The sequence below is a fragment of the Mytilus galloprovincialis genome, chromosome 1 (genome assembly GCF_965363235.1).
Source record: "Mytilus galloprovincialis chromosome 1, xbMytGall1.hap1.1, whole genome shotgun sequence".
NCBI lineage: Eukaryota > Metazoa > Mollusca > Bivalvia > Mytilida > Mytilidae > Mytilus > Mytilus galloprovincialis.
The window spans coordinates 17,313,921-17,328,354 of NC_134838.1; the positions used below are offsets into that span (position 1 = coordinate 17,313,921).

General features: G+C 31.7%; 1 protein-coding gene across 1 annotated transcript; it reads right to left on the bottom strand.

Annotated features, from left to right (window-relative positions):
* Positions 1-298: 298 nt before the first annotated feature.
* On the bottom strand, positions 299-13,640 carry LOC143067681 (uncharacterized). Its single transcript, XM_076241135.1, has 10 exons — positions 13,537-13,640; positions 11,676-11,914; positions 10,500-10,681; positions 7,475-7,661; positions 5,443-5,685; positions 4,904-4,982; positions 4,381-4,619; positions 3,753-3,934; positions 1,647-1,788; positions 299-785 (listed from the first exon to the last, which is right to left on the bottom strand). The coding sequence occupies exons 1-10, from the start codon at positions 13,599-13,601 to the stop codon at positions 559-561; spliced, it is 1,785 nt and encodes a 594-aa protein (XP_076097250.1). The 5' UTR covers positions 13,602-13,640; the 3' UTR covers positions 299-558.
* Between the last annotated feature and the right edge of the window lie 794 nt (positions 13,641-14,434).

A 14,434-nucleotide genomic window follows, 5' to 3' on the forward strand; every position in this document is an offset into this window, starting at 1 on the left:
ATTGCTATCATATTTTTTTTTAAATTAGAGGAATTGTTATTTTGGCTATTTAATATACTTTTTATGTCGTCTGTAACTGTCATTCTCATTGAAACCAGTATCATACCAATTTCTCATTTAACATCGTAAATAATAACAACAAACAAAACAATTAACAACAATAAACCAACACGAAAGACTGTAGTTAATGTTCGAACTATAAAAACATTATTGTAAAGAATGTTCATTTTTCTATATACAATGTTCTTTTTGGGAAGATTTACACCAAACCTTGTAATATAATAATATTTGTTGCACATTAATTTGAGAAATTATAATTATATATAGTTCACATTAGGTTGAGAAATTTGCATAGCACTATTCAACATAAGAGTTTCAGAGGTCAGCTTATTCTGTATCTTTTCAAATGTTTTAAATATTTTACATTCTTGTTAACATATTAAAGTAAATTAAACAAAACCTCTATATTTCTATATACAGACTGTTCATAGATGGTTGATTGATCTTTAATGTATTGTGAAACACCCTATTTAGTCCTTGTGGAAGTTCATCAAGCATCTAGTCCTTCTGTTTCAGATACAGATCTTTCGTAAGGTGGGATACAAAATATGGCATTTGCCTAATATCTTTACTATTTGTATTGCCAGGCTCAAATCCCATAACTTTGTTATTCACTTTGGTCAAAACTGTGTAAATATCATCCTCTTTCTTCATGTTCTGTAGCCCTTTCATCAGTTGACTTACAAATGGTGATGATTCCTCTGTATTATCATATGATTTGTCCCCTGTTGGAAAACATGTTTAAGTTAATATTTGAGTTCTGTTTACACTTTATTCACGAATCCGCTGAAAAGGGCAAAATTAATTTGAAGTAATACTTAAAGCTATAGCCAAGATGTATCGAATGGGTGAATTTACGCATTGTGCTTTGGGTTAGTATGTTTTATCTCGAAAAACAATAATCTATTGTGAAATTAATGCAGTTCATTTTGTTTTGGAAAATTAATATTATATATGAATTAATATGGAAATGGTATTTGAAAATTGTCAAAATCTTTCGGAAAAAAGTAGAAGAGATGAAAATTGGTGCTTTCATGAGGTTTATTGTCAATTTCTTAGGACTTTTAATAGAATTTTGTTTAAAAAGAATCTCATTCATTCTTATGATTTGAGCGCCACTTACGAGTCCTGTGTAATTCATCACTGAATAATACACTTAAATGTATAGATAAATATCAATTTCACCACTGTAGAAAAGAGTTGGATAATTATAGATTATCGTTGATCATCTCAACGAGATTGATTTTCTCGCTTGAGCTGGTACAGCGAAAGTGAGAAAAGCAATCGAGTTGAGATGACCAATGATAATCTGTTTATCGCTATTTTACCTATGACGACGTTGTCAATTTCATGTCAATTTCGTTAGCAACGCCACGTGGCCTCCTTAGTTTCTAGCGATAATTTTTCCATCTCAAGCAAGAAGCATGATATGAAAATTATCACAAAAAAGGATCAAAAGAAAAATGCACAAAATAGCGATAATGAGCATTCATGTATATATGTACAATATTCAATTGAGGAGAATGAAATATTTCTTTAATCGATAAAGAATATATAGTAAGCACAAAATATATAGAAATACAAACCTAATGACGTAGAATAAACTGCAAGGAAATCTGCTTCATTGGGAATACGGACTGTTTCTAAACCATAAGGAATAGATTTTTCTTTCTTCTCTGCTCCTACTTTAAAGTTAGCGCTATCTCTTAAGGCTGGTCCTCTTGAACACTGAATCAATAATTATATCATTGTTATTTAATCAGTAAAATCAATTGTGTTGGTATATAAATGACGTATGGATATATTAAACTAGAGGCTCTAAAGAGCCTGTGTCGCTCACATTGGTCTATGTGCATATTAAACAAAGGACACAAATGGATTCATGACAAAATTGTATTTTGGTGATGGTGATGTGTTTGAAGTTCTTACTTTACTGAACATTCTTGCTTCTTACAATTATATCTATAATGAACTTTGCCCATTAGTAACAGAGAAAAATATCGTAAAAATTTACATAAATTTACCAAATTAATGAAAATTGTTAAAAATTGACTATAAAGGGCAATAACTCCTTAAGGGGTCAATTGACCATTTAGGTCATGTCGACTTATTTGTAGATCTTACTTTGATGAACATTATCGCTGTTTACAGTTTATCGCTATCTATAATAATATTCAAGATAATAACCAAAAACGGCAAAATTTCTTTAAAAATTACCAATTGGAGGGCAGCAACCCAACAACCGGTTGTCCAATTCATTTGAATATTTCAGGGCAGATATATATTGACTTGATTAACAATTTAACTCCTTGTCAGATTTCCTCTAAATGATTTGGGTTTCAGAGTTATATAAGCAAAAAACTACATTTTACCCCTGTTCTATTTTTAGCCGTGGTGGCCATCTTGGTTGGATGGCCAGGTCATCGGACACATTTTTCAAACAAGGTACCTCAAAGATGATTGTGGCCAAGTTTGAATTAATTTGGCCCAGTAGTTTCAGAGGAGAAGATTTTTGTAAAAGATAACTAAGATTTACGAAAAATGGTTAAAAATTGACTATAAAGGGCAATAACTCCTAAAGGGATCAACAGACCATTTCGGTCATGATGACTTATTTGTAAATCTTACTTTGATGAACATTATTGCTGTTTACAGTTTATCTCTATCTATAATAATATTCAAGATTATAACCAAAAACAGCAAAATTTCCTCAAAATGACCAATTCAGGGGCAGCAACCCAACAACGGGTTTACCGATTCATCTGAAAATTTCAGGGCAGATAGATCTTGACCTGATAAACATATTTACCCCCATGTCAGATTTCCTCTAAATGCTTTGGTTTTTGAGTTATACGCCAAAAACTGCATTTTACCCCTATGTTCTATTTTTAGCCGTGGCGGCCATCTTTGTTGGTTGACCAGGTCACGCCACACATTTTTTAAACTAGATACCCCAATGATGATTGTGGCCAAGTTGGGTTCAATTTGGCCCAGTAGTTTCAGAGGAGAAGATTTTTGTAAAAGTTAACGACGACGGACGACAGACGACGGACGACGACGACGACGCCGGACGCAAAGTGATGGGAAAAGCTCACTTGGCCCTTCGGGCCAGGTGAGCTAAAAAAGGAGATGTGGTATGATTCCAATAAGACATCTATGCACCAAATTTCAAATAAATTGAATGGAAGCGACACTAGTCAACCGTACCAAAATAACAACAATCACGGAAAACAAATACGACAGACTTGTACCAAACACAACCACTGAACTAGGTTTCGGTTTCAAAAGGCATAACTAAAATGATCCGTAAAAATATATCAAATATTAGTTGACAACATAAAGACAAAAGTCACAACGTATGATTACCGGTCTTTGGATAGCTACTTCACTTACATCAAATACAAGAATAACGTTTTCAAAGCTTAAATGTTGATACTTAGAAATTGAACGTTCACAATTCGGAAGCTGAAATCAGCTCTTTTGTCGTTTGTTTTTAACCAACTATCATTGCAAATTTCTAGATGTAAGTCAAGATATTAGGCAGTCTTAACTATAAATGTTGTATCCTTTATCTCAAGTCCGATTGGATAGATGCGTTCAGCATAGTCACCTAATTCTGAATTATTTAATGGGAAAACATCATCTTAATAGCGTCAATTAAATAATAGCAAGATTAAAGTAGTTTTTCTTACCTGGAAAATAAAGATTTTGGGCTGTTGAATAAGTTCTGGGCAGTTCTGTGCATTGAAAGAATCCATCACTGCCTTAATCTTTACAGGTTTATCCGTCATGTACACACTGTCTTCGTCACCATGTGACAACACAGCCACAATCAGGCAGTCTGTTTTTTGTAATTCCGCATTGTCATCTTTAACTTAAAAGTTAAACATATTGTTTTTCAGCAGAACATGGTAATTGATTACAAACAAAAAATGATTGAAAAGATTGAGGTAAGAACTGTCCGATAAAGTTTACTATTGATTATTTTAAATCATTTTCTTCCGAAATTATTATCTTTTTAATATCGTAACTTTTTTCGTACTTTATATGGCCTTTTTTAACATTTCTTTTAATCGGGCGTCACTGATGAGTCTTTTATAAACGAAACATGCGTCTGGTGCAAATATAAAATTTTAATTCTGGTAGCTGTGATGAGTTTTTTCGAAATCAATAGTAGTAATAAAAAAAACCCACATTAGTCTTATAAGTTAGTAGTGCTGAAATCTATGACAATAATGTTGGACACATGCATTCCATGCATCCAGATGAAGGTTATAATACTGATAAATATACAAAAGATACAAATATTTTAAATCTTACTTTCTTGAAACTTCTCTTCCAAGTCATTTAAAGTGGCATCAGACAAAAGGTCACTTTCGAAATGAAGTTCACTGAATCTTTGCAGTAGAGATGCAGCATCCCTTTCACTTCCTATACGATCAGATAACCCTAATCCGGCTTCAAATTCTGTGTTATTGATCACGACTACTCTCCCAGTTCTTACAGTATAACTCTTTTGATCCAAATGGCTTTTGTTTATGATACCTTGTCCTGTATTACTTTAACAGAAAAAAATGTCAAAATACTGGTAAAAGAATTATTACATAATATTATAGAACAAAATACGTGATACTTTGAACATCAATTATTGATTCTTATTTATTTGTTTTCATTTTGATTAGTTATTGTCCTTATCTAAACCTCTATCTACAATAACTGAATGCAAATGAGCATGTATCGACCATCGTTTTGATGCAAATCTTGGAGATAAACTTGTATTATTTAACTTGACAAGGCAGATTGTATGCAAATGTTAACCGCTTTATCAGTATAATATAATTACCGTTCTGTCTCAGTAGTAGTTGACGAGGTTGTTGATGTGTCTTTGTCATTTACATCTTTTTTGCTTCCATCTGCCATTCCTAAAAGTGTAAATAAAAATATAAACTAAAAGTAAAGTTAAATGGAAGTGCTCTCTGCGATCAACGTTTAAATAGATACAATGATCTCCCGGGACTTTGATACATACCTTTTATTGAAATCACCTTAAACTTTATAAAGCTGTTTTTAAAACAAAAATGATCCAATTTATTCCTTTGCAAATCTATAATGGTTATATTGACACAAATTTAATTCAAATCATTTTAGCCCGCAATATTAACATTTTTGTCTTTGCAGAACATTGCAGTTTTCAGTCTGATTACACGTTATCCTTCCTATTAATCCTTGTGAAAACCGCTTTTGATAGAGGACCGATCTGCCTATTTTGCCACATTTAGGGCTAATTTGATTATTTTATGGCCAGATTCACCAACTTCACAAAAATCGTGTTAGGAACTAAAGCCTTAACTACACATTCAGGAGGTCACCGGATTTTCTCACCTTCCAAGTTGAAATATAGTTCCTTTGTTAGATGCGAACTGAAACAAGGCATTTGAGTAACAATTTCTGTGTTTTTACTTTTTTCACTGGTTTTATGACTTGGTCTATATTCCATTCCGACTTTCTTGTTTACTCTATTTAATACTTGGTAGAAATTATCATCTTTTGAAATGTTCATGAGCTCTTCTGATAAATGATGTACAAATGGGGTTCCAATATCTGTGGATCGGAAACCTTTATAACCTATGAAAAAGAAAAGGGTTACTGCTGATGTTTTACTGGAAAGAAACAATTCAGTTGTATTAAAGATTTGTAGAGATAATACTCCCTAATCATAAATATTTGGTATTGAAATTCCAACAACATTTTACATAAAAAGTTTGATATGATATATGTCATTTATAGAACGAAATGATTTACTGTTTCTCTTAGTTCAAATAAATATTCCAAAATTCCAAAACGTTGTGCCTAATACGGCGAAGGTAATCTATGCTTGGATAAGAAGATCCTAAGTATTTCAAAATATTGATACGTTTGTAAACATGTAATTTATAAAAATGACCATATAATTGATATTGATATCAACGCAAAGTGCGGACTACAGGGCTGGTAATACCTTCGGGACGAAACTTTCACCATCAGTGGCATCAACCCAGTGGTGTTTATTATTATCAAAGGAACCAGGCTTATAATTTTATATGCAAGACGCGAGTTCCGTCTACATAAGACTCACCAGTGACGCTAAAATCAAAATAGTTAAATCGTCAAACAAGTACAAAGTTGAAGAGCGTTAAGGAACAAAAATTCCTAAAAGTTGTGCCAAATACAGATAAGGCATACATTGATGCGGAAGGACAAAAACACCTGACGTTATGTACTGATACTTGCAGTAATTTACTAACAGTTTTGTATCAAGTCTTGTCCATAATCTTGAAAACTGGAGATGAAGTAAAACTGGTGTATCCATGATTAGTCAAATAATGGAAAGAGCACTGTCACTGTACATTTGTTGCACCCAACAGAAGTTCGACTGTAAACTTTATTATAAAAAATGTCATAATATCTGTTCCTGTTGGAACAAATATTCAAAACCATTTATTCCGTTAGGAACATTTACTTTACCATTTTGTCTATGGGAAGAAATATATTCCAGAATATTTATTCCATTTCGAACTTATATTATGAAGGAACTTCTATTTCGTGACAGCATGTTTGGTGTTAATGAATTTTGTATTGAATGGTAGCAAAGCAACTTTCAATTTGCCTAAAATGTAGATCATCTTTGCCATAAGACTGTGACAGTTTCTTTTTCATTTTTTAAACTTAACTGCTAAGTGTATTTGATTTAAATAAGTTGTTACCGTATCACAACTACATATAGTGGTGTCAACAAGTATATTGACTTTATTCACGAGTTAAGTATCCAAGTTTTTCATCTCAAACTGATTTACTATATGCAGCAATTGAACTTATTGCGATATTATAACCAGAAAAATTACTGCCAACATTAATGAAATAGTTCATTTTTGTTTAATCTTCTCACTAATACTAAAGATTTTAAACCGCAAGAAAAGATGACCGTAGTTGTATTTGACGAAACCTTTTTAAATTTTCTGTCTGTATGATATTTGACTTCGTACTTTAACCTTTTCATATTTTTTTGAAAGTGTCACTGATGGCTTTTATGTAAACGAAACTCTCGTAGGACAAACGAAATTTTTATTCTGATATTAATTTTGAGTCTATTTACTACAACTGGTTTTATCACCGAGCGACTCTGATGAGTTTTATGTAGAGGAAACGAGCGTGTGGCGTACTCAGTTTTAATCCTAGTATATCTGATTAGTTTATCTAGATACTTTCAAGTATGCATAGTGTAAGTAAAAATCAACTAAAGAATGCATGGCCATGAATCAAAGACTATCTTTGTAAATATCAAACGATTTCCATACACAAATGACATAAGTAACATTAAGACCAGTCTCTTGTAACTCATTAATGAAATTCTGCAACGAATGATTAGTTAACTTACCAAAGGAAGTAGAATACACTACTAGGAAATCTGCTGCATTAGGTATACGTATTTGTTTCCCGTATGCCTGGTCATATTCATGATAAATACCACCAGCATCTGGTTGGTTTGGATCTCTCATGTATATTTCTTTATCTTTTACAATTTCCATTTCTACACCACTTCCTAAACCTGTACCTCTACAGGCCTAAAATTGTACTAATGTATATTCACTTATATACTTGAATTAAAAAAGTAATTAAAAAATCAACAATTTTGAATCAATTGATTCATGAAAATTGACACATGCTATATCATGGTAAATACAAAACCGTATTCCAGATTATTTTCCCATCGTTTAGACGTTAGATTTGCAGTGAATATTCAGCTGTGATCAGTGTTGTGTATTTTGGCTTTTGAATATATGATTAAGAGCATACGATGCATTAGATTTTATAAAAAATGGTGTGCAGTACAACCACTTGATATTTACCACTGTTGAAGGATATTTCGTCCATGAGACTTTCATTATCGCTGCTGTTGAACTGACCCCTAGTATATTATTAGCTGTTTTGAATTGACATTATTAATAATATTAATTGCTTATATAGTTCATTTTTGAAATTCAAATAAGAAATAAAGATTCCAACAGCCCCATTTAATGGTAACCCTTGACGATTTGCCATTTTTTTTTAGCTTCCTTTGGGTCATATAGCTCTTTACACGTTTTAATATTTGTAAATCTTTGAATTTCAAATATTTTGTTTTAAACTTTCCTTAATGAAGTTTATTCAAGAAAGGTGTTTTGAAAAAAATCAAACTTAAATAAAGTCAGCCTATATGTTCTGAAGTACCTTGTCTGTAAATTGTAAATTTTATCTTAATAAATTTTATAATAACTCGAGAGACCCCACACCACCAACACATAGATGCCATAACAAAATAAAAAAAATAGTTTTCAATGCTTTAATGCAAATCAAGCTAACAGGAAATATGTTATCCTGAACCTCATATTACTGAATGGGATTGTATTGCATGAAAAAAGAGTCGAAAGAGGTTTTAGATACTAAAGGTAATTAAAAAAAAACACTTCATATAACATAATGGAAAACTAAAAACTGAGAAATACAAACCCCGTCAAAACCGGGTTTGCTATCGTGTGCTACGGAGGGGAAAAAAGATCACAATAAACAAATGGCAACCGTTGTGTTGCTGAGGTAAATAAAAACCGTAATATATATTTAACCGGTAGTATGCAAAAGTGGATAATACACGAAATTTATCAAAAAAACAAATTGTGCAAAATATTCAGCAGGGTGGAATAAATCATTTATCAAAGAAGTACTTGTTTTCGAAACTGAAACATATTTTACAACATAATTCCTGCTAACAAAACTCATTTATCATATACTTAGACTAAATAACATATGATTTTTACTGTATGATAATAGCATTAAATTAACGTAAATTCCATATTTTTCGAATTGGTGCTTAGCGGGCTGATATGAAAAGTTTATCACATGCTTTGATTGTTATCACATGCCTTTCCGTAACGTTATCACATGGCATTCCGGTGATACTCGGCAAATTCCGGAAAATACACCTCAATGCTACGTTTTCAGTGAAAAACAGTACGAAATAGTGTACAAAAAAACAATTATTTAGATACTGAAAAGTATATTGTGTAAAATAATAAAAAAAAAAAAAAAAAAATAAAAAATAAAAAAACAAACAAACAAATTATTAGATAAATGCATTCTTTATAAGTTTCAAGCATAATTTAGAAAGTTACTTTGAAAAGGTTGACATTTTCAAACAGTGTTCACTATGTATATTGTTTTTTTTTAGGGGTTTGACGAGTCGTCCATATTAAATATGTTTTCTCCTCTGTTGAGGCATATGGTAGAAAGATTTGATATCGAATGTACTAAATTTGGGTCCGACTTCGGTGAACTTTTCAATCTTTGAACTTCTATTTGGAAACCACGTAAAAGGATCAATATATCATCTGTTATTTTTCTCCATGTTGAAGCATATGATAAAAAGATTATAACATGTCATTTTTCATATCGCATGTATTATCAGCCCTTGGTCAATATCAGCCCTCGAGCTATGCGGCTCTTGGGCTGATATTTAACCTAGGGCTGATAATACATGCGATATGAAAAATGCCATGTAATAATATCAGATTATTACATGGCATTTTTCATATCGCATGTATTATCAGCCCTAGGTTCAATATCAGCCCAAGAGCCGCATGGCTCGAGGGCTGATATTGACTGAGGGCTGATAATACATACGATATGAAAAATGACATGTTATGATCTTTTTATCATATGCTTCAACAGTAGAGAAAAATAACAGATTCATTTATTGATCCTTTTACGTGGTTCCCGAAGTTTAAAGAGTAAAAAAGTTCACGGCCGTCGGACCCAAAAATTGATACCTTTCTATCATATGCCTCGACAGAGAGAGAGAAAAAAAACCATTTTAATATGGGCGAATCGACAAAAAAATAATTTAACAATATACAGAATGATCATTGTTTGGAAAAGTCAACTTTTTAAAGAGACTTTCTAAATAATGTTTCAGAAAAACTTAAAAAATGTATTTATTAAATAGTTTGTTTGTTTGGTTTTTTTTTATTATTATTATTATTATTATTTTATTATTTTAATCTATATACTTTCCAGTATTCAAGTAATTGTTTTGTACACTACTTTCTAATGGTTTTCACTGAAAACGTAGCATTGAGGTGTATTTTCCGGAATTGGCCGAGTATTACCGGAATGCCATGTGATAACGTTACGGAAAGGCATGTGATAACAATCAAAGCATGTGATAAACTTTTCATATCAGCCCGCAAAGCACCAATTCGAAAAATATGGAATTTACGTCAATTTAAGGCTATTATCATACGGTAAAATTTATATGTTATTTAGTCTAAGTATATGATAATCTGATATTATCAAACATTTGTACTGCTGCACCGAGATTTATATAATTTGTTCATTTTATAGAGAAATCTACAATAATCTTAACTAACCTGTATTATAAAAATTTTAGGCTTCATATGAAGTTCTCTACAATTTTCTGCATTGAAGTATGACAAAAAAGTTTTCATCTTAATGGACCCATCTGTTAGAAACACTTCCTCTTCATTACCATGCGTCATCAAAGCAATAACCAGACAATCTGTTTCCTCCAAACGTGTCTTGTCTTCTTTAACTACAAATATGAGTAAACATAGTCGTCAAGGCTTTTTCGAATTGATGAAATATTGATGATAATTATTTATGAATATTTTTAGATTAAAAAGGCTTTAATTTTCATATGCTAATTTTCTGGCCAAATTAGTTATTTTTACAACCAAACTGTCGTGTGACTGGAAATGTAATTTAAACTAGCTATCATTGTACAATCCATCTTAATGAATTAACAACCCCTTTCATACACATATATGTTAAACATGAAATAATTGTCTGATATTGTCTTTACTTTGGACTTGTCTTTAACGCTTATAGAAGGTATTTTGTAATCACCAGCCGAATATATAAGATGCCGAAAACAAACTAAATATTGATATAATTGATCATAAGACAAACACCAGCATGAATCCTAACAAAAATCGAGGTGATCTCAGGTTCTCCGGTTGGGTAAGAAGATTCTGCTTCAAAAGTGAAGACCCGTCGTGTTGCTTTTGTTAGTATAACCCGCGATACGTCTAGTTCAATTATTTGTTTTGGGAATTGCTAGAACAATTACATCTTTGTAAGCAAAACCCTCTATCTAGGAAAACTTTACATGACATGCTAGTTCTGGAATATCATATCTTCTGAGTGATATATGCTCAATGAGTATGTGTTTAATAATAGGTAATCTTTGGTAAATTAAATAATTTTGATGGAATGACAAAATTCCAACGGTATGTAGACCATTAGTAGGAACACTGTGGTAAGGTTTGTGAAAAAGGATAAGTGGGGATTAAAAGTAATAGTAAACATTCTTGATATTAAAACGATGATTTGAGTAACTTTGTAAGTTTACGGTTGTTGAAGGAGGGGTTAAAAACTAACATAGGAAAGCATGGACATCTTCTGTTGACATCGGTTTTTTAAAAATTGAAATAAGATACTGTTTTTTTGTAAAAACATATATTTCCAAAATATTAAGTAAAACTTCTGATCTGCGCACAGCATTTTCAATCTTTTTAAACTCTTACTCTTGTCAAATTTATTTTCCAAGTCCTTTTTGCTGACATTATCCAAACGTTCAGTCTTTAAACCAAGTTTCTGTAATCCTCTGAATAGAGAAGCAGCATCCACATCACTTCCGACACGGTCAGATAAATTCAAATTGGCATCAAATTCTGTGTTATTGATAACAACTGCTATTCCACAACTAATTTGATATCTCTCTTGGTTCAAATGTGCGGTTGATATTTTTCCTTGTCCTGTGTTACTGTAATAAATAACTGCTTGTTAATAGATAAATAATAGTTCAAAGGCATTATAATTATATATCTGCAGATGTGTTATCATTGTGTTTTGTTATGAATAATTTGTTTTGACTTCATATAAGTTGTCCTATTGGGTATGGTTAATTGATAACATTAACAATTATTTTCTTGTTACATTATTTCTGCGAAGTGCTATGGTTGACATAATGAACATATGCCTGTTTTGGTGCTTTAGATTTGGGTATAAATTAAATTATGATTTTCAACAATAACGCAAATCAGTTAGACAAAGTTTTGTGCACATAAAATATAAATACCATTCATAATAATCTAAAAAAAACATAACATGACATTCAAAATAATATTTTTTAAAAGTTTGATGCATTTGATGGAAAAAGTTTATTCAAGGTTTTCATAGCTGACTATCCGATATGGGCTTTATGTATTACTGAAAAATTATAACACCAGGGTTTTCGATATCACAAACTAGTCAAAACATTTACGAAATTTTATCATCGGTATAAGGACATCATTCGTAAATATAGCTCAACATGCAGACTTCTTATACGTTCAGGTATTTCACATCCAATTTTTTATGGAAATATTCTTTATAAAGCACAAAGGTGTCAGTATTCACCTAAAAAACTAACAAAACCTTTGAATAGACTTATTAAGAAGGGATATAGTTACGATACTGTTGTCAGGTCATTAAAGATTGCATATTTTGGCGTTAATATTGATTCACTTATAGGGTCTTTGCATCGGAACTAAACACATTTATTCAAAAACCAGTTGTTGGCATGACACGGGTTATGTTCTTCTCATATATGTTATGATGGTATGATACTAAACCCCTAACGGGAAGGATTGTGCCTGATGTTCATATGATGAAATCATAATCTTTCAGTCAGTTTAATTGAAGTCTGGAGATGGCATGTCAGTTAACTGCTAGTAGTCTGTTGTTATTTATGTATTATTGTCATTTTGTTTATTTTCTTTGGTTATATCTTCTGACATCAGACTCGGACTTCTCTTGAACTGAATTTTAATGTGCGTATTGTAATGCGTTTACTTTTCTACATTGGCTAGAGGTATAGGGGGAGGGTTGAGATCTCACAAACATGTTTAACCCCGCCGCATTTTTGCGCCTGTCCCAAGTCAGGAGCCTCTGGCCTTTGTTAGTCTTGTATTATTTTAATTTTAGTTTCTTGTGTACAATTTGGAAATTAGTATGGCGTTCATTATCACTGAACTAGTATATATTTGTTTAGGGGCCAGTTGAAGGACGCCTCCGGGTGCGGAAATTTCTCGCTACATTGAAGACCTGTTGGTGACCTTCTGCTGTTGTTTTTTTCTATGGTCGGGTTGTTGTCTCTTTGGCACATTCCCCATTTCCATTCTCAATTTTATTTGCTCATTGTTATATGCATTTGATAGATAGAGTTCATTTTAGGCTTTTAATAGCCGACTATGCGGTATAGATTTGCTCATTGTTTAGTGCCGTACGGTGACCTATAGCTGCTGTTAATGTCTGTGTCATTTGATCTCTAGAGTCTCATTGGCAATCATACCACATTTTCTTGTTTTTTATTAGAAAAATAAAGAAAATAAACATTAGATGTACCAGTTTGATTCCTTCGAGTTAGTAATGACCGGCATTTTCTTTTTATCAGGTTCAGCGTCCATCATATCTGTATTTTTCTATATCTGAAAAGTATATAATAGGCAATCAATAAATATTAAGAATTTTAAATTACTGATTGACACAATGATACTAGTATTCTTATTAAGGTAGAATGTTTGACGGGAAGTGATTTCTGAGAATGTGATTCATATGTGTTTCCGAGAAACTTTGATACAAATATCTATTAATAAGTTTAGGTGTGCTTTATTGAAATAATATATTTATAGTTACCCGACTTTGCGTAGATAAAAGGACATTTATTTTTAAATCGATTTCAAAATAAACCAAGGTCAAATATTTGTCTGTACAAGGAAAAGATATACATTGGTTACTTTAAGATAATATTATGGATAAAAGGTAACAGTTTAACACGAAGAAGTAAAAGACATTAAAAATATCAGTATATACCCTTGACAGGTTATGAGAAAACCTACTTCTCTCTGTGATAAAAAAAAAATACTAACTTAGAGCTGGTTATATTACTTTACCTTTTTTACGTGTATCATAATATTATATCAGAAAAGTTGTTCAATGGGTAAGAATAATTGTAAGACTTAATCGGGTCATGCAATACTAATTACATCATATAGAAGTTTCATACGATTTCTTTACTTGCAGTTTAATTGTATTTACGTATGAAATGCAACATACATGTCTGCAAGGCTATCCGTTCAACAATATTGAAATGTTTGATGCAAAAACAGAGAAAAGATTAGTTTAACTCGTTAACTCACGGATGTTGCATAAAAATGAATTCATATGAATTGACTCCTTCTTTTCATAGTTTTAAAGGGGTGTAAAGGAGCTGAACGTGCGAACATAGTTAAGTATGAAAAGC